Raw genomic sequence first — 27,929 nt, 5'->3', positions numbered from 1 at the left:
ACTTTTTGTTTATAGACATGACACTATACTGGACATGAGCCAAAGCCTATAGTGCTAGTCCTCAGTAAAAATGTAAGCAGCTGTGGTCATGTAATTTAAAACCTCTAAAAAGTTTGCTGCAGTGCTTGTACTACTTTAGTATACCATGAGTGCGGGATGCAGCCAGTCATCGAAAGGATTCCTTTCCTCACAGCATGAAAGTGAAATGAAATGCAAACCTGAATGCAACCTGAAAGGTCTAAATAGATGAGCTTGTGACATCCTTTCCCAGATCCCAGGTACTGTAAACCTTTGTCTGTGAATTTTCTGCAGTAAGCTAAACTCAGATATTGTAAATTGGAGAAGCTCCTTTACAAAAGAGGGAGAAAAAACAGTTACTACAACAGTAGGCTACAGAACATAGATGCAATCACATTCCATAGCTAACATCTTTCTAAAAATTCTGTAAAAAAGGGATGCTAGATTTTAACTGAGATTCTTTCCTTGTTGAAATTTAAAATAATTTAGTTTTCCTTGTTTCAAGTATTGTAACTTGTTTGGAAACAGTACTATGGTACAGTATATCATATCATCCTTAACTATAGTCAAATAAACATTAATTTACAGATAATTTACTTAATTGCAAAAGCACACATTTTTGTAATAAGTTGGGAACTAATGTGTATATTTTGGAAGCCAATAGACCTTTGAGGGCAAGGTTACAGGATTTACTTTGCCATTGATTTTACAAGCTGTGTCTGTTGGAAATGAAAACCAGAACTCTATCAAAGGATGCTAAAAGCATACAGGGATTAAACATACTGTTAAACCTTCTGTGGTCATGTAATTGTTTCCATGAACATTTTAAAAGCATGCTATTAAAACAAATTTAAAGTGGAAAGAGATACAAAACTAATGCATACACATATCAAAGAATTCAGTTTTCTCTAAATGAAGTTTAAATCAATTATTTTTAGAAAATACTTGATTATTTACACCAAATATTAGATAAAGGAACAGTGGGAAACTATGTACATGGAAAATTGTAAGTGTATTGTATGAATATGTACTCTCTAAATCTATTCAAGTTTTTATTATGCAAATTTAGGCATATAATATATCCAAGATTCTAAATTACACTGAACTAAATTTCTAACTGAAATAAACAAGTATTGCAATACCATAATTACCAGAAATGAAAGCTTACAGAAAAAATCAAAACATATAATTAGGATTAGGGCATACTGCTCTGTAAGAGATTTAGATTTAGGGATATACTCAGGCTAGTTATGCAAGTCAGCAAAAACTAGGCATTTTGAAGAGAGGCAGGAATACCCACTCTGGAAGTGATTACTTAAGGAGCGGTTCACAGCATTGTTGTGGGAATTCACTTTATGCCTTGAGAGTATACTGAGAAAACATACTGTTAAATCAAACTGGGCAGAAAAAGGGGGATAGGAAGTTGGAAAGCAACAGGAAAAATGATAACGGTAATTGCTCAAAAACATTAAATACATGCTAAAATTAAATTTCATATTAAGAAAAAAAGGCAAATAAAACAATCAAACAGAGACAATAGATAATAAATTCAGGGATCTTTTTAAATGGAAGATGTTTCTTTCTATATTTAATAAAGAAATGTAAGTACTGCCAAGTTACTTTCTAGAAGCACAAGCCTTTCTCCATTATATTGGAGTAATCTGCATCAGGAAGTAGAGTAGATATGCTCAGCATTGTTGATCAGCTTTTCAGAGGATACACCTCTAGGCATAGTCTCCATGAAACACACTGCAATAAGAGAATGTTTTTGAAGTTTTCTGACAGTTTTGCTTCGATCCATCTATAGTGTTGGTTGCCCAAGGCAGAATGAGTTCAGTCAGCTTCTGCTCCATTGTATTGAAGACTGGGAACAAATATCTTCTACTAGCAGGTAGCAGCTCAACACTTCTTGTAGGCACCTTAACTTTCTTTACAGATTGCTATGTAACTCTTTCTCTGCCCTCTATTTTTATGATCTGTGTGTTTCCTGCTTTCTTCTGACATTTTCAAGGTGACAACTTTCTCAGTAATACAAAACTAAATCGCAGATCTTTAACTTAGAGCAGGGATTTACAGTTGCCTGTGTGCTGGATCCTATTTTATAGCTGAATCTGACATGGATCCTAAAATCTTGGCTTTTGTGACTTTGAGTCTATCATTTGGCATCAAGATCTTAACATAGTGACGTTTTAAAACAATTTGCCAGAATAATCCTCCATAGTTATTCTGGATAGACAGGCTTCATGTATATTGCAAGGTCTGTAACATAACTTCATTGGAGGAGAAATACAAAGCAGACTTCCATCTTGTCACAATATCTTAAATCAACTGTGTAACTCAGAGGCTCAATTCTCCTGATAGAATGAAAGAGTGGAAGAGGAACATGTGAAATGGCCAACCAGTTTCCAGCTCATTAAGAATACAGTTCCTTTTGATGGTTTTTCCAATAATGGATACTTGATATGGAGCAGTAAGATGTATGGGAAGAATTGCAAGATGCATATATTTCCACAGCTAAAAGCGTTTATGTTAGCTACATTGTCTCAGAGAACTACAAAGGAAGTATCTGTCGTGAGCTGCCAGTTTTTGAGCATCCCTAGAAACACTACTGAAATTTGAGTGCTATCAAAAGCCTCATACTGTTAATCTCAGAAAGAACTATAGTATTGCTTTACGTCCATATGTCTTCAGCAAAGAAGTGTTGCATTTGGCAGTTTTCATTCAGAATTATCATTTGCTACTGACATTTTTCACACATTTTAGGAAAAAACACTGTAAACAAGGCAAGAGAAATCCATTAATGAAACTCTAGTATTTTATTGACTCGACCAAAGAGGAAATTTTACCTTATTTGTACATTTTGTTTCTCATATTGGAGACATCCACCAATCTGGTTGACCCACTCCTGGGTGAGTCTTGCCCATACATAAACAGAAGCAGCTGGCTCTAATTTTTTGGTGGTAATAGGAAGCTTGGGTAGCCGGGATAACATAGAGTGGCAGGTACTCCAGAAAAAACATTCCAAATTTAAACATGAAGAAATTGAAACTAGACAAAGGCAAAAATTATGCCAATACGGAGAAAAAAAACATAGGCTTTTCCATAGATGATAGAAAGAATAAAACTGGTGCAGAGACGGGGGGTGATAGGCTGTCTGAAGCAAGACTAGACTCTGGCACTGGATTGGTACATTCTCAAGACATCATTCCACTGCAGGCAAATCCAAAAGTCAAAAATATACTATGCAAACAACAGAGAAAAACACACTCCAGGAATATGTGGAGCTGCTGTGAAAAGTCAAATTTTGTTTTCTCAAGGGGGAAGAAGTAGTGCACAACTACCATCAAAGAAGGAGACAACTCCGTTGGAATAACTCAGCTTTCTTCTACTGCTTCTTTTGATAAGTGGACTGGACCTTCCCAACAGTAGGTTCTCCAGCCCTCCAGTTTGGTGGATGAACACACATCTCCCACAATAGAAATGGATGTTTATCTATAACTATTACAACATAGTTCACCTGGATAGTTGAATTCTTTGCATTTGCATTTTTTTTTTTTTTGTAGTTCTCCAAGAAATATTTGGTTCAGGAAATATGGCTGCTTTAAATACACAATTCTCTGTGTTTTTTTGCATATTGTTTTGCCACATCTCAGACAAAGTGCCCTATTTCTACATGTGCCTGCGTGACTGTTGTAGACTAATAAGACCCAGCGTATGCTCAAGAGCTCAATGGAAATTTGCACACTTTGCTGGATTCAAGTCACAGACTGAAAAAAATCTCCCTCTGAACTTCTTTAAACCCACTACTATGCCATAAAGAAAATCAAAACGGATAGCTTCAAGCAAAGCCAAGCCTTACTGACCGTTTTGAAGAAATAAGGGACAAAACCGGAACTTGGTAGAGTAGGCAGGACATATAATCACAACATTGCTTGACTGCCTATCTACTTTTTAAAAATCACTATCCAAGCAATTCTGAATACATCTCATTCAATAGATATGCATACAGAACACATCTAAACATCCTCTGCCAAATTATAACTATCAACACTAGACTACAATGCTACTGAGTTATCTGAAACTTTACCCCCAAAAAATCTGTAAAAAAAAAAAATCTCTCCTTGGTGAATAGATAATTATAAAGGAAATAGCAAAGAATCCTGTGGCACCTTAAGTCTATAAGGTGCCACAGGATTCTTTGCTGCTTCTACAGAACCAGACTAACACGGCTACCCCTCTGATATAAAGGAAATGGTAGTCAGTATAAGAAACTCACTTATAGTTCCTTCTTCTCTCCGGGAGTCAGTCTTACATATTCAGAGCAGATAATCACCCCCTTTTAAATCCAGACACCCAAGACCTTACATCACAGCCATTAACCTTCCTGCTGAAGTGACAGGGCTGCTTTCAGAACCTGTCAACATCATAGTCATCCAAAGTGGCCAGTGATATGCCTCATGAAGGCTGAGTGCCCTTTTTCAGGAGGTGTGCTTCTAGCGCATTCATATTTGGCCAGGGAGGTAACAGTCCAAGATAAAAGCTTAAACTTTGCTCTTCTACTTGCAATGCACCACCACTAAGCCATTGAGATGGGTAAAAAAACCTGACACCACGCAGCGTAATGACAAATTCCTCTTTCGTACGCTGTCGGCAGCTTTACCAGTTACTAGAATGCAAAGCACAAATCGGGATGGCAATTCCTTATACTTTAGCTCAAAACTGCACATTCATGTGCCCTTTGTGAGTTTTCCTCTCCATCCAAAGAAAGCAAAGGCTTATTGTACTTTATAACCCAGAAAGTTGCTGCTTTTCTGATTAATGATCTACATAGGGTGACCATATTTCCCCATGCTGAATGTGGGATACCTGGTAAAATTACTCATATTCAAGCAAGTTTAACAGAAATTCATCAGAACGATGCAGTACAAATGTTAAAATTAACATCAAGTTGACTGAGTCCCTGTTAAAAAGAAATACTGTGTAGCTGAATTATTTTTATTTACCTTCTTATCTTTAAGGTTTTAGGGTTCACACAGGGAGCAGTGACACACACATACACACTCCCGTACACTTCTCTCAAACGGGGTGGGAGGGGGGGACCGACTGACCTGACTGTCCCTGCCCGGTGCTCTCTGCCCTCCATACCTGGCTGGGCCCCCAGGATGGACCCACCTTTCCTGGTACCTGGCGCTGCATCTTCCCGAGGCAACACGTAGGGGGGCACGCAGGGTCACATGCCCCCCTCCCCAGATTTCTGCCAGGGTTCACACCAGAATGTGGCCTGCAGCAGCCTTTTGGCAGTGTGCAGGAGGGGAGAGATGGGAGCTGCTTCCAGTCATGGGGTGGGGGTGCGGGGTCGGAGGGATGACCTGGCCCATATCTTTGCAGAGCTCATCTCTTCTCCCCTACACCCCAGTGGCTGGAAGCAGCTTGTCCCTTCCTGCCCACACAGTGTCGAAAGGCAGCTAACACCTCCAAGCTGTTGCTGGCCACTGACATAACCCAGCCGCCTCCTGTCCCCCAGCTACAGCGCAGCTTGGAAGGGGTTAAGCTCTAAGGATGCATTGTGCCAGGGAATCTGACTTCAGGGGCTTCAGCAAACCCGGCCAGAGAGGTGGCTCAGCAGGTGGGGCAGGACCCGGGAGGTGGGCGGGTGAAGAGGGTGCAGCCTGCAGGGTTGGGATGCTGCCACCACCCCAGAGCTTAGCTGAGGGGCAGAGAGGCTTCCCCATGCCAGCGCTGTGCAGGGCTTTGGCACAGGGGTGAGCTGCAGCCGTTCTCACATGGAGGCAGGTAAGCTGGGGCACGGAGGAGGGGAGGTGCGGCTGGCTCAGCAGCTCCCGGTCCCAGACCGCTGCTCCCTCCAGCCCAGCGCCGGCCCGGGGAGTCGGGCCCCGCGGCTGCCGCCGAGCGGCTCGGCCCCGGTGCCGCCCGGGAGTCGGGCCCGCGGCTGCCGCCGAGCGCTCGCCCCGTGCCGCCCGGGAGTCGGGCCCCGCGCTGCCGCCGAGCGGCTCGCCCCGTGCCGCCCGGGAGTCGGGCTCGCGGCTGCCGCCGAGCGCTCGCCCCGTGCCGCCCGGGAGTCGGGCCCCGCGGCTGCCGCCGAGCGGCTCGCCCCGTGCCGCCCGGGAGTCGGGCCCCGCGCTGCCGCTGAGCGGCTCGCCCCGTGCCGCCCGGGAGTCGGGCCCCGCGCTGCCGCCGAGCGGCTCGCCCCGTGCCGCCCGGGAGTCGGGCCCCGCTGCCGCCGAGCGGCTCGGCCCCGTGCCGCCCGGGAGTCGGGCCCCGCGGCTGCCGCCGAGCGGCTCGCCCCGTGCCGCCCGGGAGTCGGGCCCGCGCTGCCGCCGAGCGGCTGGGCCCCGTGCCGCCCGGCGGCTGGGCCCCGTGCCGCCCGGGAGTCGGGCCCGCGCTGCCGCCGAGCGGCTGGGCCCCGGTGCCGGCCCTGGGAGTCGGGCCGTGCGGCTGCTGCAGAGTGGCTGGGCCCCGGTGCCGGCCCGGGGAGTCGTGCCGAGCGGCTGCCGCCGAGTGGCTGGGACCCAGTGCCGCCCGGGAGTCGGGCCGAGCGGCTGCCGCCGAGTGGCTCGGCCCCAGTGCCGCCCGGGAGTCGGGCCGAGCGGCTGCCGCCGAGCGGTGCCTGCTCTGGTCTGGCCGGGCTCGGGAGTTGGGCCTCGCGCGCCGGTCGTGGTCCTGGCAGAGTGGACCCGGTCCCCAGGCAGTGTGGTAAGGGGGCAGGGAGGGGGTGGGTTGTGGGGGTGGATAGGGGTCAGGGCAGTCAGAGGGCAGGGAACAGGGGTATTGAATGGGGGCAAGGGTCCCGGGGAGCAGTCAGGAAAGAGCAGGGTTGGATGAGGTGGTGGGGGCACTCAGGGACAGAGAGAAGGGGTAGTTGTATGGGGTAGGGGTTCTAGGGGGCCATTGAGAATGAGAGGAGGGGTTGGGTGGCGGCAAGGGGCAGTCAGGGGACAGGGAAGGGGGGGATGGGTCAGGGGTCTCGGAGTTTGTGTGTCAAGGAACATGAGGGGTTGGATGGGGCACGACCCACCCCGGAGGGGGGGGGAAGGAGGGAACCCGTTGTTAAAATTTTGGAGGGCGGAGGGAACCGGTTGTTAAAAATTTGGCAGCTCATCACTGCTTTGGCACCTGCCGGGCTCGGCTCCTCCTGGCTAGCGCACCAGGCCAAAGGATCTTGGCCTTTCCTAGGGCGTCGGCCCAGCCAAAGGCAGTGAGGGAAGGAAGGAGCCTTCCACCCAGGCCCTTGGTGAGCTGAGCACTCTGACCAGGGGCTGGTTCTCCGCACAGCGCTGTGAGTGGGACGCGCCCTGACAGGGGAGATATGGAGAAGCAGTAGGGCTGAGGGGATGGGATGAAGGGGCAAAGCAGGGAGAGGACAGTGAGAGGGGGAGCACATAAAGAGCCGATGGGTGGACAGCAGAGGCGACATGTAACCGGCCACTGCCTGGCGCCTGTCCGTACACACTGGCCGCCACAGCTCACAATGCGCAGCCAGTGCTGGCCGGAAATGGGATGGGGGGAACTGCAGGGGCAGCTCTAGCCATTTTGCCGCCCCAAGCATGGCGGCACGCCGCGGGGGGCGCTCTGCCAGTTGCCGGTCCCGCGGCTCCGGTGGACCTCCCGCAGACGTGCCTGCGGTCGGAGGGTCCACTGGTCCCACGGCTCCGGTGGACCTCCCGCAGACGTGCCTGCGGATGCTCCACCTAATCCGCAGGACCAGCGGCACGCCTGTGGGAGGTTCGCCGGAGCTGCCTGCCGCCCTCCCGGCGACCGGCAGCGCGCCCCCCATGGAATGCCGCCCCAGCACGCTGGAACCGCCCCTGACTAGCAAACTCACAAGTTTCTGTAAAACTTAGCAAGACCTATAAACTAACCCAGTGTAAATGTTTTACTACACTAAAAACAAACAAAAGAGAAAAATCCTAAGAACAATATATACGGCATTTTTCAGTTCTTTACAAAATAAAAGGAAACTTGTAAAATACTCAGAGAAAGTTATATTTTTTTTGCAATGATAACTAAAACTTATATTTTCGTAGAGTACATATGACTTTTGTTTTGTATTAATCTAAATGTAGGAGGAGATATTTTTACCTTGATAACAGTCTTAGTGTCCCATTAGTAATATCTGTGTATGACAGATTTAAATAGAGAAGAGCTGGACAACCTTCTGATATAAGTCTCATTGATTCATCCTGAATAATAATAAAAAAAATCACTTGTCAAAGTATGTCAAATTATAATTTGTTTGTATTTTAGTGTATCTAAAGTCTCTTCTTTACCGTAGCAGAAAAACTGAATTAATTTCGTAAAAGTCTTAAATGCAACGGTACCGATCAAAAACATTTTCTCTTTAAAATGCTCTAAAGAAAATACTATATTATAATGTTTATGGAACTATTTTTGTTGATTGTAAACAGGACTATTTCTATGCCCCCAATTCAGGAAGGCACCTAAGAACCAAGTAGTCCAAATGAAGTCAATGGGACTATTCACATGCTTAAGTGCTTTGCTGAATCAAGACCTATGTTAGCAGGTCTATAGACAATAATTTAAGACAACTCTCTAAAATCCAGGGAGTGTGCTTTATTAACTATTCACACCAGTCCATCAATTATAGAATGCTCAATGTCCACAAAATTTCTTTTTAATTTGAGTCAGTTCCTTTCTTTAATATTCTTTGAAAGTGGCACCATCTATCTTGTTCTATGTATCAATATGATCACTACATTAGAATACAGACATACAGAGGCAAATCTTGAACCACCGGTGCAGGGGGCTGTTCCCAAAAAAGTGTATGTGAATCCATTAAAGATGCAAAAACCCGTGTATGCAAATCAGATAACCTTGTGTATGCAAATCAAATAACGGTGTGGAAATCAGTATCTTATATAATTATACATTTTTGCCCAGATCCTCACCTGGTGTAAATTGGCATAACTCAACTAACTTCAAAGGAGCTATACCAATTCACACCAGCTGAGGAGCTGACCATTTTTCGTTACAAATGTCCATTTCCTTAGTCAAATGCAATGGACATGCTCACTCACATCTTTAGTTCTTACACTGTCATGAGAGTCTCCCGCTAGGGATGTTAAAGAGTGTTTTATAACTATTGCAGACACCAGGCTATCAAAATATTGATATTAATTGACATTTAAATCCAACAGCAGTGAAAGTGAGAGAAGTCTGTAAAACTTATCACATGCTTTTAAAATACATGATTACACCATATAATTTGAAAAATGGTAACAACAACAGTCCAGCCAGAGACTGTTCTGCTACTGGATTCAATATTAGAGGGCTAGGAATGTTATCAAGTGTAATCAAGCGGTTCAATTAGCTGAATATTCCTTCATTGATCTTATTGTTTTATTATTCTATTCGTGTCTCTGCTATTCAGCTCACTTAAGAAATAGCTAGAATAAAATGATATTTGCTCTTCCATCTCAAAGTATGTCTTAACGCAGCTGCAAGGTCTATAGTAGTGTGCGCATATCTGAACTACTAGACTACACTGGTTTTCACCATTCTCAGATCCTCATTTTTCAGTGGAAATCTTTTAAAAAGCTATTAAAGAGTAAAAAGATAAAAGGACGCATCTTTACAGCTCATGTCTTTACAAAAGGTAAAATCAGAGCTACAGAAATTTTAAACCCAGAATCCTAAAAAAAAGTAATTTTAATTGTTCTCTCAAGGTATTATACCTCATAGAGTCACACTAATGTTTCATATGCATGGACTCAAGAGTAAGTACTTTCTCAAAGTTTCCAGAAATTTCTCCTTGTTGGAGTCAGGATTTCTCATAAAGTATAAATATTGTTTGTTACAAAATATCTGATGCTTTTGATCTTAGCCATCAGGAGGTACTCTAACTTTATAACCACAGCAAAAACAGACCTATTGAGAGAAAACAGGTAGGTGAGTAAACATGGAACTAAAATGTTTTTACCACTAGGCTGCTGCTTTTGAAGAACACCAATTATACATTTCATACTAGTTTTCCAAAGGTAAATAATCCTGCATACAATCCCTTCTCCTGAGTCTAATATTCCAAAACCAGAAAGATAATTCAATTGGACAAGATGTCAGGTTAGGTAAGGACCTGAACGTGTAATTGCATATTAAAGATAATAGTGTCAGCATGATTCTCTTACATGCAGCATGATCAGATATGCTACTGTCACAGGAAACTAAACCTAAGTGATATTTTTATGCTCCAACCAGTTAGTGTAACAAGACCTCCGCAGGATATTCTTGAAAGCAGGAGGAAGAGACTGGCAGGTCAGTAAGATGGTTATGACAGACTTCTCATATCACGTCAGAGAGGAATTTTGGAAGAATATACAAAATTAACATCTTATAAAATTAAGAATCGAGGGATTAAATTGCAAGAGCTCAGATTTAATTCGATAAATTAAGATTATTGATAGAAGAATAGGACCTTTTCAATGACAGACATTGCACCACTGGTGATGATCAGTGAAGGATATTTTATAGTTGCAATCAGACCACTTCTAAGTCGTTCTTGTTTACAAATAAGACCAGATCCTCAGCTGCTGTACACAGGCATAGTTCCATGGAAGTCAACTGAACTATACCAATTCACACCATCTGTGGATGATGTGGCCCACAGATTACTTTATCCAGTGCAAATGAAGTACTAAAAGAAAACTTCTCCTACACATACTATAATATCTGTTTAATACAGTATTAATAAACTATGCAATATACAGAAAATATTGGCCTTGTTTTCAAGATAAGAAAATACAAACTGGCATAAAAATAATCTTGTTTCAAACTCAACCTTATGCAGAAAATATTTTTCATCAGAAAGGGGGTACTGAAAACATCTAACAGGAGCCAATTAGATTGGGAAATGATTTAGGAAAACTAAAAGACAAAATGTATTTCCCATGAACCACAAGGAATGCTTCTCCTCCAGAGAACAGGAAAAAGAAGGCATTGCCTAGAGGCTACGCAGTGTTGATATAATACACACACCTTTCATAGAATCACGGAATCATGGAATATTAGGATTGGAAGAGACCTCAGGAGGTCATCTAGTCCAATCCCCTGCTCAAAGCAGGGCCAACACCAACTAAACCATCCCAGCAAGGGCTTTGTCAAGACGGGCCTTAAAAACCTCTAAGGATGGAGATTCTACCACCTGTCTAGGTAACCCATTCCAGTGCTTCACCCCCCTCCTAGTGAAACGGTGTTTCCTAATATCCAACCTAGACCTCCCTCACTGCAACTTTAGACCATTGTTTCTTGTTCTGTCATCTGCCACTACTGAGAACAGCCTAGCTCCATCCTCTCTGGAACCCCCTTCAGGTAGTTGAAGGCTGCTATCAAATCCCCCCTCACTCTTCTCTTCTGCACACTAAATAAGCCCAGTTCCCTCAGCCTCTCCTCGTAAGTAATGTGCCCCAGCCCCCTAATCATTTCCATTGCCCTCCACTGGACTCTCTCCAATTTGTCCACATCCCTTCTGTAGTGGGGGGACCAAAACTGGACACAATACTCCAGGACTCTGCACTTGGTCTTGTTAAACCTCATCAGATTTCTTTTGGTCCAATCCTCCAATTTGTTTAGGTCACTCTGGACCCTATCCCTGCCCTCCAGTGTATCTACCTTTTCCTCCAACTTAGTGTCATCTGCGAACTTGCTGAGGGTGCAATTCATCCCATCATCTAGATCATTAATAAAGATGTTGAACAAAACCAGCTCCAGGACCGACTCCTGGGCCTCTCCACTTGATACCGGCTGTCAACTAGACATGCAGCCATTGAACACTACCCGTTGAGCCCAATAATCTAGCCAGCTTTCTATCCACCTTATAGTCGATTCATCCAATCCATACTTCTTTAACTTGCTAGCAAGAATACTGTGGGAGACCATATCAAAAGCTTTGCTAAAGTCAAGATATAGCACATCTACCGCTTTTCCCATATCCACAGAGCCAGTTATCTCATGATAGAAGGCAATCAGGTTGGTCAGGCATGACTTGCCCTTGGTGAATCCATGTTGACTGTTCCTGATCACCTTCCTCTCCTCCAAGTGCTTCAAAATAGATTCCTTGAGGACCTGCTCCATGATTTTGCCGGGGACTGAAGTGATGCTCACCGGTCTGTAGTTCCCCAGGTTCTCTTTCTTCCTTTTTAAATATGGGCACTATATTTGCTTTTTCCAATTGTCCAGGACCTCTCCGGATCACCACGAATTTTCAGAGATAATGGCCAATGGCTCTGCAATCACATCAGCCAACTTCCTCAGCACCCTTAGATGCATTAGATCTGGACCCAGGGACTTGTGCATGTCCAGCTTTTCTAAATAGTCCTTAACCTGTTCTTTCACCACTGAGGGCTGCTCACCTCCTCCCCATACTGTGTTGCCCAGTGCAGCAGTCTGGGAGCTAACCTTGTCTTTGAAGACCGAGGTAAAAAAGGCATTGAGTACTTCAGCTTTTTCCACATCATCTGTCACTATGTTGCCTCCCCCATTCAGTAAGGGTCCCACACTTTCCCTGACCTTCTTCTTGTTGCTAACATACCTGTAGAAACCCTTCTTGTTACACTTCACATCCCTTGCTAGCTGCAACTCCAGTCATGCCTTGGCCTTCCTGATTACACCCCTGCATGCTCTAACAATATTTTTATTCTTCTCCCTAGTCATCTGTCTTTCCACTCCTCCCTAGTCATCTGTCATCACCTTTCCACTGGAGGGTTCCAGAAATGTTTAGAAACTTTAAGAGGACACTTCCAATTCCATGCAATAATGGAATAAGAATCTTGGAGAGAGTATCTATTCAGGATTATTTAATTTTGAAGAATATTAACTGTAATTATCTTGTCAATTTAGGCAAAAAAATTACAAAAAATATCCACATGTATTATCTAGTAAATTATTAGAAAGCATAGTTGTAAGTAAATATTTGGATGCTACAAAATGGCTTGGAATTTCTTGCCAACTTTAAACACATAGTAAACCATGAACCTTTCCCATAACTGGTAAAGATTTAAAAGCCATTTGTTAAAAAGAATCCATGTCTCGTATACCATTTTTTCTGGCACTGTATAAAACAAAATTAGAACCCTAATTTAGTATCTCTGACTATTATTAAAGACCACAGTTACATTTTCAAATGCACCTAAGTGAATTAGGAGCATAAGTCCCACAAAACTTGTGTTCCTAATTCATATAGGCACTTTTTTGAAAATCCCATCCCCACCTATATATAATTTGAATGTTGTGAAGAAAATTGGTAGTACTTACATTTAATCCCTGGCATTCAGAGACATTCAAATCTTGCAAATTTTTACATTCACCTAAAATAAAAGATAAACTTAATATTAGAGTTAAAGATTAACAGTTGGAATTCCCTGGCTCAGACCAGCAGTCCATCTACCTCAGTGTCTTGTCCCTGACAATGGCCAGTACCAGATGATTCAGTGGAAAGTCCAAGAAACCAGGCAGAAGACAATTATGGAATAACTTACTCATCAGAAAAGTTGTTTTCAGCCCCCATCACTTAGTGGCTGGCTTATGTCCTGAGGCATGATGATTCATGTCCCATACTACATTAAAAATTATGTTAAAATAATGATAAACTTATAAAGTCAAGGACTCGAAAGTTAGGAAGTGCCAGAGTTAAGGTTGCCCATCCAATCTTAATTCATCTCTCTTGTGCATATGCATTATGATACAATATTTAACTACACGATTATATACTATGTTTTCTACAGGAAATTGAGAGCACATGGAAATAGTCTCCCAGCTCTCAGATCCTCAGACCACAGCAACCCCTGGCAGCCAGAAGGAGCAACTGCAGAGAAAGTCCTCCTCATCCCCTAAGCCATGGAATCTTCAGAGAATTTAGCCGCCAAACTCTAACAAGCCTCTACTAAGAATGTGTGAACTATGATTTTTTAAGAGGCTTATAATTTGGCCAAAATCAGGTTTATTTTCACAGGAGCAGCAAAAGGCACATATCTGATACCAAGACAACTCTCCTGCCAAATTTCAAGTCCCCGCTCCAAAGCATGGAGTTGCTAGAGCTTCTCAATTAAATAATTGTCAGATTATTTTTCAACAAGGGCAAACCATGTATTTTTCCTTGTTCTCATTCTCAGAAATGGCTGATCTGATTCTGATTTTTTTAAAAACATAAAGAAATAAATTCAGCCTGAGGCAGACACTTGATGTGGGAGATTCAATATGAGATGTTTATATTGATAACAAGAAATATTTTGAAAATCTTTTAAATAATTATTCTCACATAACACATCTGAAAAAGGGGCCGCCAAACATATGCTTTTACCTGCAGTCAAAAATTAATCCAACATTGCGTCTCTACATTCCTCTCTACGAAAACAATGACCTCAACTAAAGCCTTGGTATACTATCTTACTAAAAGCCCTTTGAAAGAAAAAACATAATGCTGTTAAGAGAGACCTGCCAACTCAAAAGATTCCATCCAGTTAAAATAAGCTCCATGATTGGTAGGCTACAGGAATGTCATGCCACCTCTATGCCTCCCTATATCCCCATCCTAAAACCACAATACACCTTGCCTCTACAGATAGCAGAGGGGAAAACAGAACCTGAACTAAGGTATGCTGATACTTCATACTAGTTGCCATCGTTGGCTACAGAATCTAAGCCTTTATTTTAAAAATTAAATCTCTAGCCTTTATGGTTGCAAAGAATCTTCTAAATGGGAACTGAATGTAAATGATGCAGTGACATCTCCTTGAGTCTGCAGGCAGTCTGAAAAAAATATCTCTGAGCAGTGTGAACTGCTCCACTTCATCTAAATGAACTGTTAACTCCAGAGCCTAATTAAAACAATTAAAATGTCAACATTTGATATACAGGACAAGAAAGAGAAAACATCATGTCAGGAAGAGTTGCACAATCTATTGAGAGTAGTATCTCATGTTGGTGCCACGACAGAGTAAAGCTTAGTATGTGGGCAGAGTTTAGATTTAAAAATTTTATTAAAGTAAATGTTTAAAATGAAATATACACAGGTTGAGAGGGAAGGTACTGTACATCTGGGGTCAGGCTTGGGTTATGGGGGTTACAGATATCGTCTGCAAGGATGAAAAGATACATACATATCGCATAACCGGCATAGACCCAGATTGGGGTGCAAGGGTTTTTAAAGTGTCAGTGAATAAGTGGGCTTGGGTTCGCCACCCATGGAATGAATAAGGAGTCCAAGTCAGTATCGGTGGAGCGGATAGGTACATGGGTGGGGTGCGTCCCTTGGTCTCTCAGGGAAGGAAGTGGGTTATTTCCCTGGTCGGCTGTCTCAATTACTCAGTGTGGTATTGGTGGTGTCCGGTGATGTGTTCAGTATAAATGTCTCTGGACCACCTGATGGTGTCGGACACCATGAGCTGTCTCATGAGCCAGGCGTAGCGTCGACCGACCCCACACGCTCTCAGAACCGGCTCGTTGTGGGGGTCCCATGAGCCCAAGGCTCCCACGATCAGGGCGTGTACCTGGACTTCGTAGCCCTGGGCTCTCAGGGTCTCGGTCAGCGGGGCATACTTTGATTCCTTCCATGCTTGGGCCTCGGGGAAGGCAGGTGACTGGTTTTCGAAAGGCACCATGACGTCTACCAGGAGGACCTTCTTCTTTTCTGCATCCATCACCACGATGTCGGGTCACAGTCAGCTGTCTGTCCCAGGGATGGCGGAGTCGACGGTGATCTTCCCCAGGGACGGTGGGATGGCTTTCACTAGTCGGTTCTGGATTGCGTTGTGGCGGTGCCGCCAGGCTCCGGAGTGCTGCTTGCATCCACACAGGATGTGCGTATTACTGTTTTTTCCCCAATTCAGTCCTAGGGGACTGGAGGGAAATAGACAGAGTACTTAGATAAATCACATTTCTTAGCTATCTTAGCCCAGATTCCTCTTTTGTCCATTTAGGACTTCCCTTGGATTTGCCCGTATCAGAGACCTTCTGCAGCTTGTGTAACTCAGTTCCAAATAATACAGAGCACCCCAGTCTTAATGGCCATGATTAGAACAATCAGTCAGAGTTAGGGTTGCCAATATTGTATTTAAAAATACAGGACAGACTTCAGATGTCCACAGTCTTGACTTGAACCTCTGGGGACAAATTCCTTTCCTTCCACCCCCATGCTTCCTAGGGTTTTTCTCTCTCCAGCTCTGGATACAGCAGAGAACCCAGGGCCTCAGATGCTGAGCCAGCAGCTGCTGTGATTCCTGTTCAGGTTCTGCTTGGGTGCCAGTAGCTGAGTTGGAGACTGCAATTGCTTGTCTTTGCCTGCTACAGTGCTGTGCACCCTGTTGGGGATTGTTGGCAGAGACTCTGCACACTAGGAGGTTACACCTGGAAGTACAGACCCCCCCGTGCCAGACAGAACCCCTTCCTGATCCTGGCCCTTCAGTACAGGTCCAGGACACATATCCCCACATATGCCCTGCCAGATGGAGCTTGCGCAGGGAAAGCAGATGGGGCTGCGCGCAAGAGCTGGAGTCGGTAGAGGAACGCTTTTTATCCCATATTTCAACAGCAGTGGGCCAGTACTCATGGGTGCATCTTTCCACTTTCCTCCCTGGCCCTTCAGTGCTGCATGGGGAAAGCAGATGGGGCCATGCTCAAGGGCCAGGATTGGGAGGGGAGTGGAAAGATGCATCCGTGAGTACTGCCCCACTGCTGTTGAAATATGGGATAAAAAGCGTTCCATACTGATTTAGTATGGGACAGGCAATTTTCTATTTAAATTAGGGACGTAGCTTATAATATGGGACTGCTGGCAACCCTAGTCAGAGTGAACAACATCTGATTTCCAAAAACTAATAAATAAAATTCCTTTTATTTTTCACAGAATGTAATGGTCAAAATCAGTAATTATAATTGGAGCCCTATGTATTTTGCAAATGCAAAATAAAGAAATAAAACAAAAATGAACATAAAAATGAAATAACATGAAACTCAGCCTGCAGCGGCAGCTCCTGCCCTATGGGGTTGGGCCCAGCTCCGTACTCCAGGTGCTGAGACCTGGCACATGGGGTCACAGTGCTGCTCAGCTTTGGCCTGGCCACCCCTCCATCATAATGGGAGGGCAGGTTGGTCAAATTTGGAATTTCAGTGCCACTCACTCAAATTTGGCCCAGTTGCCCCCTCTCATCAAGACAGAGGAGCCAAACCTGAGCGTACTGTAACCTCAAGGGCCAGCTGGAGTGGGGAGCCGGGTCCTGCCCTGCAGGACAGGAGCTGCTGTTCCAGTGTGAATATGGGGCTGGCTTACTCTATAGCTTCCCCCGCAAGGCCTCCCACCCCTCCGGGGAAAGACCCTGATTTTCTCATGGAAGAGAGGCTAATGAGGGGAGGAGGATAGGAGAAGCGTGTACAAGGGGCCCAATGAGGGAGAAGGATAGGAGAGGTGTCCCTGGGACTAATGGGGGATGGGGTTATAGTGCACAATGGGGGAGGGGGGATATTTAAGGGGTGATGGGGAGGGGTTTCTGGGGCTTGGGGAGATTGAGGTTCAATGTGAGAGAGGGAATATATAAGGGGGCATAGAGAAACCTGGGGATACAGAGGGAGACTGGGGTGGGGGGACTGGTGAAGGAAGTCATAGGGGTTGGGAAGATCCGGGGTGTTCCATGAGGTTTGTGTCACTGAGTGGGCACAGAGAAGTGGATGTTATTTGGAAGCTGTAGTATTAGGTAAATTTCAAGGGGGGAACCCTAAGGAGCTGTCTGGAGTATTTTGGGTTGGCTAACTCTTGTGGGGATTGGTGAGTGTCTCAAGGCATAGAATAATGAGTAACGTTAATAAATGATGTTGTATAGATAAACTGGGATTTATACATTGTTTTGATTTATATATGGTCATATATATATGAACATTTTATTAATGTAAATGTAATAAAAAGAAATAAAACAACATTTTATTGGATAAAACAAAAGAAATTCACACAAAAAAATAAAACAAAAAAAATTTCACAGGGCTCTAGTTATAATGTTCATTTTTTAAAGATGTTTATGTGTTTTACTAGAATGTTGATATAAGGAGAGAGCTGGCAGGTGCAGAAATAAAACGGAGGAGCCATTCAGAGGCTTTGCCAACAAAATAATTATATCCAGGAGCAGCATAAATCTTTTTTATTTTAGCAAGAAACAACTAAATTATACTTTTAAAGACAACTTTTTTCATTTTCTATTATAAAATTAAGTTTCAAACTTTGGATTTCTGATCCAAATAACGAAATATTACAAATAGGTCAGTGATAACGAGACAGCGACTTATTCTACCCTTTAAAGACCGTACTTTTTGGGTGCATCCTCATTAGCAAAAAAGGTGAGTTCTTCACTCGAGTTAACTAGCACAAAGTAAAATCTTATTGAAGACCAGACAGTTTGTAGTTCTCACATGAGTTAACAGGTCAAGGTAAATTACAGGCTTTCCCATAGCTTCATCTTCACCCGCTCAGTAGCGTAGCCAGGTTCTAAGAGCAGGGGGAGCAAACATCAAAAAGGCGCCCCCCTTGGCTCCTCCTCTGGCCATGCCCCCTTGGCTCTTCCTCCGGCCGCTCCGCATCCCCCCCCCCGATTGGCTGGCTCCTCCGGCCGTGCCATACCCCACCCTCATGGCTCCTCTGGCCATGCCGTGCCACCCCCACAACCCCCCCCCATGGCTCCTCCAGCTGCACTGCGGGCTGCCATGCTGCGCCCCTCCTCGCTCTTCTGGCCACGCTGCCCCCCTTGCCTGCAGGAGCCCAGTGCCAGTGTAACGACACAAACAGCTCCTGCTCCCAATTCCCTACTTTGGGTGTACTGAGCATGCTCACCCAAACTGAGCATGCCCAGCAACCTTCGCTGTTGCCACTGCCCTCTCTCTGCCGGCCCGGCAGGCCAAGCTTCAGAGCAGAGCGTGGGCCCCGCCCGCTGGCGCCATGGTAACCCCTAACTAAGGTGCCACTTTTGGGAAAATGTGCTGAGGAGAAACGGCTGCGTCCCCTGCACCTAGGGTGACCAGACAGCAAGTGTGAAAAATCGAGACGGGGGTGGGAGCTAATAGGATCTTATATAAGAAAAAGACCCAAAAATCGGGACAGTCCCTATAAAATCAGGACATCTGGTCACCCTACCTGCACCCCACTAGCTACGCGATTGCACCCGCTAACTCATGTATAAACTAAAACTGCCTTCAATATAATTTTACCTCATGTTAGTTAACTTGAGTTAAGAACACACCTTTTTCCTAGTGAAGACAAGGAACCCTTTGAGACCACAGTGATGGTATAGTGGTACACAAAACTACCATATAATGGTATGTGTTGAAAACTGGGATTTGTTCAAAGTTCTCAGACCAACAAGGACTCTGCATCCTGCAGAGACATCGTGCACAGGCCAAGGGAATCATGCATTGCCCTGCAGCTGACTCATAAACAATACTGAACAGGATCCAGAGGGAGTCACATCCGGCCCTCTTTGGCCAGCAAACAGCTGGAATCATGCAAGAGGAGTAAACGGCAGATAATGAGAGAACCTCAGGGTTTAACACGTCCCTGCCAACATACAATTTTATGACCACATTGTATACTCGGTACACAGCCCTGAGTAGGGACATATAAAGCTGCATCACCCCAAAGGGAACTCCAGGAGGGATTATACCTCCACAGAACACAGGAGGAATGCACATGCTTTACCATCCCTTAAGAATGAGGGCATTCTCCACTCTCCCCAGCTGGCCAGTTCCTCTGGGATGATTTTCACTCCTTGTGTGCTAGGAGGGGACAGTCCTTGCACGCCCATGGTACCAGGGACTGGCACTGTGCTTGATTCTTCTGCAGAGGGCACAATGGGGCAAAGGAATCCTTGTGCCCTTCCCCTGAATCTGTATGTGCACCTAAACGAAAGCCAGCTAGAATCTAGCCCTGTATTTTGACAGCTTGCTAAATTTAATCAAAGTGAATGAAAGCGGATCATAGAGAGCGTGAAAACAACTGAACAATAAGAAGGGACCTTAATGTCCTTGTCTGAGAAATTTTCAAGTTCTGAGTGAATCTAGTGTGCTGGCTGAACCATTTTGTAATGGTTCATTTTAAGTACCAGTCTCTGTGAAAATGTCTATTTTACACCTTCTAATATTCCACTTTTCTTCCTACACAGGGATTCCACATCCACCAGCTGTACTTCCTCAATCCGGAACAATATTAGCTCCAAACTTATATTGCAAAGGAATACTTTGACTGTTCCAGCTGTCACAGAAAGTAATTGGGGCCAGCTGGATGTCAGAATGAAAGTGGTTACTATTATAATACTACTTTTCTTTTGTAAAGCAGCCTACTTTAGGAAGACAAGGAATGGGAGTTTGAGAAACAAAGCAAATAATGGAAGGACAAACAGCTTAAGAAAAGCATCTAGTACTGTTAAGCGTTATGCCCCAGGCCTCCCCTGTGACGTGTATACCTACCTTCATGAGAAATACTTAGATTGCCAAGAAAGAAAACTGACTTTTGTGTCTCCTGATTGGCCTGAGGATTTAAGACACATGCTGCTAGCAAGAAATAGGATTCGCAAACTGAAGAATAATATGTTTTCCAAGTATAAAACATTAAAAAGTCTGGATTTACAACAGAATGAAATATCAAAAATTGAAAGTGAGGCTTTTTTTGGTTTAAACAAACTTACCACACTCTTACTTCAGCATAACCAGATTAAGATTTTATCAGAGGAAGTTTTTATTTATATGCCCCTTCTAAACTACCTGCGTCTTTATGATAATCCTTGGCATTGCACCTGTGAGATGGAAACTCTTATTACGATGTTGCAGGTTCCAACAAACAGGAACTTGGGAAATTATGCCAAGTGTGTACACCCAATAGAACTGAAAGATCAAAAGCTAAAGCAGATCAAAGCTGAACGTCTATGTACTGAAGAGGAAAGACTGGACCCCAAAAATCTAGCAGCAACAAAGCCTGAAGTTGTCAAACCAGAATTTGATTCCTCTCTTTGTCATATTTATGTATTTCCCATACAAACATTGGATTGCAAAAGAAAAGGTTTGTTTACTTATTTTTAATTCAGTGACAAAGTTTAATGTTCTTGTTCTTTGCTGTTATATTTCTTCTCTAGTTAAGTAGGTTATAGAAAATCAGTATGGTTCTAGACATTTTTTGCTTTATTTTTTTTAAAATGGTACTACCAAATTCTTTGTTCTTGTGATTATAAAGAGTGTAACTGGAATTCTTGCAGTATTTCATTTCCATTTTAGAGCCAAATTCTGCAAAAATTCCTGCATGTATTTAATTTTGTTAGCAGAATATTAGTATTCAGTTGAATACTCCAACTGAAATCAGTAAGAGTGCTCCCAATAACAAAGTTAAGCACATACTTACATTATTATAGCAGCAGAGCCAATTTTGACTGGTTTTACTCCAGTAAAGCTACTTTTACATATGCCAATAAATCTATAAACAAAATTATAGTTGTTTCAAAGTGACTGCATTGACAGAGGGAAGTGCACAGGGAGCTCTTCCCCCTCTTCCAGTGCACAAGGGTAGCCATAATTTGATAGTAAGGAGCTGCCAGCAGCACTCAGAGGCCCCAGAAAGGGCCCGACTCAATGGAAAGACATTGTGGTCCCACCCTCTGTGTACCAGGTTTCCTGCATAGTGGAAAGTACCAGCTGTTCCTTTTGAACAGCTGTAGCCTCTCCCTGTTCTTCCTCCCAGTGCCCGGGAGGCATTTCAAAGTCATATGCTTCCAGGTACTGCTACTAGGAAGCTTCCTCCCTTCCCTAAATGCATCTCAGGGTCTTAGGAGCCATAACTGAACCCAAAGGGTAAACAGTTGCCCATCTGGGAGATGTAAACATACAAGTCCAGGTTTGTCTATGCTTTTTATTTCCCATATTTTATCCCATGAGAACCACCAAAGAAAAACAAAAAAAAATTCTGATGAGAACTGTTCTCTAGTTACTCCATTGCAAACTGCATTCAGTTCATGCTTCAACTTTACAAAACAAAAAATAAAAACCAGTACAAAGATTTGGAAGTAGTCTACTTAGGGAGGATTTTGCCCAATTTTTGCAAATTACAACCTGTAGTGCCTGACCGTTGTACTGTTAGCTATTTTTATCTTGTAACATGCTTGCCAAACTGCTGTACTATTTTCTTCCATTTGCCTTACTGTGACTGTACATTTATATAACTGTGTTTATTGTAAAAAGAATGAGGAGTACTTGTGGCACCTTAGAGACTAACAAATTTATTTGGGCATAAGCTTTCGTGGGCTAAAACCCATCGGATGAAATAAATTGTGCCCAAATAAATTTGTTAGTTTCTAAGGTGCCACAAGTACTCCTCGTTCATTTTGCCGATACAGAGTAACACCGCTACCACTCTGAAACCTGCTTTTATTGTGTTCCTGTCCCCTACCCTTGATTCCAGGGAGGCTCTGTCTTTGCTGCTCTCTGTGTAAGCTAGGAGAAGGATAGACAAGCTCAGAAGTCAGTATGAGGAGACAAGAAATGTACATAAATTAAAGGCTTCAGCCTGTGACCACATGGTGTACACAATCTGTATGTCATGTGAGAAATCTTCTGTCCTACCTCCTTTTCCCCAGTGCTCATTCCTGTTCTTCTTCCTCCTCCCTCCCCCACTCTTTCCCTATAAGGCTACTTCCTCCTTTTGATTTTCCCTGTTACCCTTTCCTCCTGGCTCACTTTTATTCATTTCTTACTTACAATGCTGTTAGGGCTTTGTTTTTGTTTTTCACTCTCTTTATCTCACTGATTTTAAAGTTAGTGCAGTTGAACTCAGACACAAACTGGTCCAGTGTCAAAGTATGATAAGAAAACATTTTTCCATGTAGATGAGCAAATCTCAGTGGAAATTTTGGAGAAATTACAACATCCACTATAATTTGGTTTTTAAAATGTTATTAGAAATAATGATGCTACAGTATCTCAATGGAACTTGATGAATAAGTCTGATATGATACAGTTCTTCCATTAAACACTCTAAAACAGTCTCTGGGAAACCATAAGAAGTAAGCTGAACATCTGGGTTGATAAACCATTATGAAAAGTAGTGACACTGGGGCAGATCCTTAGCTAGTTATACTGTCAGAGCTCCAAAGTCAATGGAACTCTAACAGTTTATATCTGCTGAGGATCTGTCCCTAGGCATGCACAGTGGCTACTTCTTAAACATCATCATGTCAGCCAAAATAAAATGTTTTTTCCCAAAAATAGATACAGAACTAGCTCTTGATAAAAAATCAAAGTGCCTGACAACAAAATTATACATTTTAAAAATGCATCCTCTAGCACTACTAGCTTTCTATGCCTCAAAGGCACATTGTTAAATCTTTTCTTGGGACACATTATTTCCTTCTCACTCTATGTGGTGCATTAGGTGTTAAAGCCATAACTTTGGATCTTCCTTGCACAGCCTCCCCATAACTTTTGGGGTACCATGTAGCCAGCCTGTGCTCCTTTGAGAGCAGGATTTGAAATTCCACCTGCTGCTTATGTGGGCTATGCAATGGACCATAAAAGAAGTCAGGGAGTAAGAAGCCTGTCTAAGCAGAATTTAGCTCATTGAAGGAAGGACACTCTAGTGCTTAGGGCACTAGCCCTGGACTTGGTAAATCCAAGTCCAATGTCCTTTTCTGACACAGACTTCCTATGTGACCTTGGGTAAGTCACTTAGACTCTTTGTTACTTAGTTCCCAATCTGTAAAACAAGATTAATAGTACTTCCCTACTTCACAGTGGTGTTGTGAGGATAAATATATTAAAGATTGTGAGGTGCTCAGGTAACATAGTAATGGTAAGCCATATACACCTCTACCTTGCTATAACACGGTCGTGGGGAGCCAAAAATCCCTACTGCGTTATAGCTGAAACCCCGTTATATCGGGGTAGCAGTGGCAGGACTCCAGCAGTGATTTAAAGAATTCCAAGCTCCGGTCTCTGCGGGGAGCCCGGGCCCTTTAAATCGTCGGCGAGCCCCGTTGCCGTAGCCCCGGGGTAGTGGCGGCAGGGCACCAGCAGGATTTAAAGGGCCCGGGGCTCCCGCAGCAGCCAGAGTCCCGGACCCTTTAAAGCGCCGCCCGAGCTCCACTGCCGCAGCCCCGGAGTAGCAGCAGCAGGGCTCCAGCCGTGATTTAAAGGGCCCGGGGCTCCCCGCAGCAGCTGGAGCCCCAGACCTTTTAAAGCGCCGCCAGAGCCCCGCTGCTACCGTGCTATACGCGAACCCATGTTATATTGGGTCGTGTTATAGCGGGGTAGAGGTGTATATGGCATAGATATATAAAAAAAGCCTAGAAATGCCTCAGTACTTTACATAAGGGTAGTAACTATAGTATTTTCACTGCTGTTAATACTTAGAACACATCAACTTTTGGTAGTGTGAAACAAATGGTACAATACAGTATACTAGGGTCTGATTCTGGAACACTTTCTCACAGTGATGAACACCTACTCACACAAGTAGCCCCACTAGTTTCATTTAGGTGAGAAAGTGCACTACAATCAAGCCCTTCGTTTGTATAGCACTTTTGTAACTGCATTAATTAGCTGTATACAAGTTAAAATAAAAATTTAAAGTATAGGAAGAGATATTACTATGTACTAGCATAAAGAAGAGAAATTATTTCAGATGAAACGTAAAAATAGACAGTCATGTTAGGCTGTTCCAGTCAATAGGAGCTGCATGAGAAATAACTTTCACATTAACAGTGTGAAAAGACTGAGAATGGACCGGGGTGGTCCGTGCTAGATGAACAGAAGGAGCAGGAAGGGAATTAGAAAGATGCAAGATATATGAGGTATTTCTGTTTTTTCCCCAGATGCTTAGTAAGCATGGGGGGGATATTCTACGGGTTTGAGCAATGGCCTGCTTAAACCCACGGTTGAGAGTTCAATCCTTGAGGGGGCCATTTAGGAATCTGGGACAAAAATCTGTCAGGAGGGTAGACTAGATAACCTCCTGAGGTCCCTTCCAACCCTGACATTCTATGATACTATCAAAATTGTATTTTTCTGAAAGTTACACCCCTATCTATCTCTAAATGCAAGGAACACAGGTCATCTTTATACCCTAGCACAAATTGCTCTTACAGTGACATGCAAGAGATAATCTACAGACAATATAACATCCATCTTTTCATTTTTTTTAAGAGTTAAAGCAAGTTCCTGGGAACATACCTCCAGATATTGTTAAACTCGATTTATCTAACAACAAAATCAAACAACTACGAGCCAAGGAGTTTGAAGATGTTAATGAACTGAAGATATTAAACCTTAGCAGTAATGGAATAGTTTACATAGATCCTGGTAAGAACAACTCTCTATATTTATACAAATAGTAAACTGTGCTTTATTAATTATTAGCATTGGCTATGTCTTTATCATATATATTCTAAATGAGAAAAATCTAGAAGATCAGAAAACTTAACAGCTTGGACCAAATTCTGCCCTCAGATGCATTGATTTTATAGAGCCAAACTGTGCAGACATGCATCTTGGGCAACCCCATTGAAGTCAATGTAGCAAGCATGGATTTTGGGGTACTCTTAATTTCAAGCAGAAAAGGAGCAAAAATGGAATTTTTGGGACTGAAGACTAATCAATACCCAAATGCTATGTAATTAAATATATCTTTAAACACTACTTGCCAAATCTGACAAAATTTGGCTTAAGTTTATATGGCTGCTTTTAAATTATAGGAGTCACTATAATATAGAGACTGAAAAAGTTAATGAAATTTGATATTTTTGAGATACGTTGTTATATTACTAGATCTCAAAATAGCTTTGATTTAGTGCAAAATATTGTAGGCTATTTGTTCAGTATGTGTGTATATTTTTATATGATGAAAACAGTCAGAGACAGGAAGGAGACAGAAGTAAGGAACATAAACAAAGAGTAGACTGCTTTCAGCTGTAGCATTCTAGAAGTTTAGTAACAGTGGACAATAGTGACATCAATAAAATAGCGTTTAAGAGGTCAAAAATAATACATTGCTAGACTCCTTAAACTAAGTCCTGTGCTATATAATGACCACAAAGTGCGTTTATTTAAAAGGTGGCTTTTTCTCTGAAATGTGACTTTATAAAAATGCCATTGTTTAATTCCATGTTTATTGTCTCTCATTGGCTCCCTATCAAATATATTCAGTTAGTAAGTAGGATTTGTTTTTTTATAACTAGCAGCCCAGCAAACTTAACCTGGGTGGGAATTAACAGTGAAATTAGATTAACACTTTCTCATCATTATTACCAGTAATAGATAGATAGGCCAAATCAGGAATTTACTCATATCTCTGCAACTCTGTTGTCTTGCCTTGCCTATCTGCAAAAGTTGTCAGCTTTACTGGTATAGTTAAAGTGGTACAACTCCCCCTAGTGTGGACATAGTTATACCAGTATACAAGTGTTTTGCTTATTCCCATATGAAAAGGGGCATAAATTATACCAGCATAAAGCACCTTTATACCAGTACAACTGTGTCCACATTAGGCATGCATACCAGTATAGCTATTTCAGGCCAAAAAAACATCATACCCCTAACCAAAATAGTTATACCAGAACAAAATCTGTGTACAGACCAGCCTTCATTTCACTTGGGCAGCCCCATTGCCAGTATAGTTAAAGCTGTACAGCCCTGTGTCTAGTCAAGGCCTGAGTACAATTTGAAGACAGTGGAGCTGCAGAGATGTCAATGAATTTCTGATTTGGCCTGCAAAACCTATATTACTGGTAATAACGGGTGTGGCACCGATATAACTGATTACTGGAACAATTCTCTCATGATGCACAATTAGATTCCAAATCACCGGCTCTTTGCTGTGTTATCTCTACTGTGCTAACAGGAGTAAACAAGCAGAGGAAATTTATATTTCTCAGTCAATTAAGTGCAAGTGACTCTGAATACACCAGATCTGTTGTGAAGGTTTACATGCCACTTCTCAGAGTAGAGCCACACTTTTATGTTTCAATTTACAAGCCTTTATTGTAGCCTTTTAATAAAAAATATAAACCAGTGATTTTTGACCAATGTATATAAGAATACTGTTTAATCCATATTAATATGAGAATGTTTCCCCTGTTACAAGGATATTTTTCTATTTTATTCTATCAATTCTACATTTCAATAACTTTTTTTTTAATTGACCAGCTGCTTTTTCAGGACTCATTAACTTAGAGGAGCTTGATTTATCAAACAACACACTGCAAAATTTTGAATACGGAGTATTAGAAGACCTCTACTTTTTGAAAATATTATGGCTGAGAGAGAACCCTTGGAGATGTGATTACAACATTCATTACCTTTTCTACTGGTTAGAGCATCACTACAACGTTCACTACGCTGGCCTAGAATGCGAAACGCCTGAGGAATACAAAGGGTGGTATGTTGGAAAATATGTCCGAAGTTATTATGAGGAGTGCCCAAAAGACAAGCTGCCAGTTTATCCAGAAACATTTGAGCAGGACAAAGAAGATGAGGAATGGGAACGACACAAAGAACAATCAGTTCAAACAGTAAAGAAGCATGGTGTAATTGTCACTGTAATAGGATAATTTGGGAATTTTTTTATTACTAGATTCAAATTTTTCGTATTTTTATGTCAGAAAAAATCCTGTTTACATTTTTGTTACTTGTGTTGTTTGTCCATAAGGAAATATCTGCCTACATAGATTTTTTTAATTGAAGTTACTAACGACATGACGGTATTAGTTACACATCATCTTTTTTTAAAAATTGACTGTTTCTGACCATTTGTTTTCAGTCACCCTTGCTATGTGTTTGAGTAACTATTTGAACCTACACAATATAAATGGATAGATATAGATATAGATCTATAGTGGAAACAAATCATCTTATGTACAGCCAGGCATGATCCT

At 42.8% G+C, this 27,929-nt stretch overlaps 2 protein-coding genes across 7 annotated transcripts in view; one reads left to right on the top strand and one right to left on the bottom strand.

Moving 5' to 3' along the window:
• Positions 1 to 27,929, bottom strand: part of FBXL13 (F-box and leucine rich repeat protein 13) — a 168,011-nt gene that overhangs the window by 71,458 nt on the left and 68,624 nt on the right. For 5 of the 6 annotated variants that reach the window (XM_039517650.1, XM_039517651.1, XM_039517673.1 and 2 more), the window contains 3 exons: positions 13,303 to 13,355; positions 8,119 to 8,219; positions 219 to 348 (listed from right to left, as the gene is read on the bottom strand). In XM_039517650.1, the coding sequence (XP_039373584.1) occupies positions 219 to 348; positions 8,119 to 8,219; positions 13,303 to 13,355 (284 nt within the window). The remainder of the gene's footprint in view (positions 1 to 218; positions 349 to 8,118; positions 8,220 to 13,302; positions 13,356 to 27,929) is intronic. The other variant, XM_039517675.1, reaches the window with a different exon arrangement.
• LRRC17 (leucine rich repeat containing 17) lies at positions 153 to 27,605 on the top strand. The gene is made up of 4 exons (XM_039517680.1): positions 153 to 278; positions 20,184 to 21,076; positions 25,204 to 25,359; positions 27,202 to 27,605. Exons 2-4 carry the CDS (start codon positions 20,311 to 20,313, stop codon positions 27,603 to 27,605), a joined length of 1,326 nt encoding a protein of 441 aa, XP_039373614.1. The 5' UTR covers positions 153 to 278; positions 20,184 to 20,310.

This window comes from Mauremys reevesii, linkage group 1 (assembly GCF_016161935.1).
Source record: "Mauremys reevesii isolate NIE-2019 linkage group 1, ASM1616193v1, whole genome shotgun sequence".
NCBI lineage: Eukaryota > Metazoa > Chordata > Testudines > Geoemydidae > Mauremys > Mauremys reevesii.
Note: the sequence above shows the minus strand (reverse complement) of the source record. Positions and strands in the feature narration are given on the sequence as shown.

Bases quoted from the DNA above. Each gene is read 5' to 3' on its own strand.
- LRRC17 (XM_039517680.1), top strand. From the start codon at position 20,311: ATGAAAGTGGTTACTATTATAATACTACTTTTCTTTTGTAAAGCAGCC. The intron at 21,077-25,203 runs GTTTGTTTACTT...ATTTTTTTTAAG, and splicing joins ATTGGATTGCAAAAGAAAAG to AGTTAAAGCAAGTTCCTGGG. The intron at 25,360-27,201 runs GTAAGAACAACT...TTAATTGACCAG, and splicing joins AATAGTTTACATAGATCCTG to CTGCTTTTTCAGGACTCATT.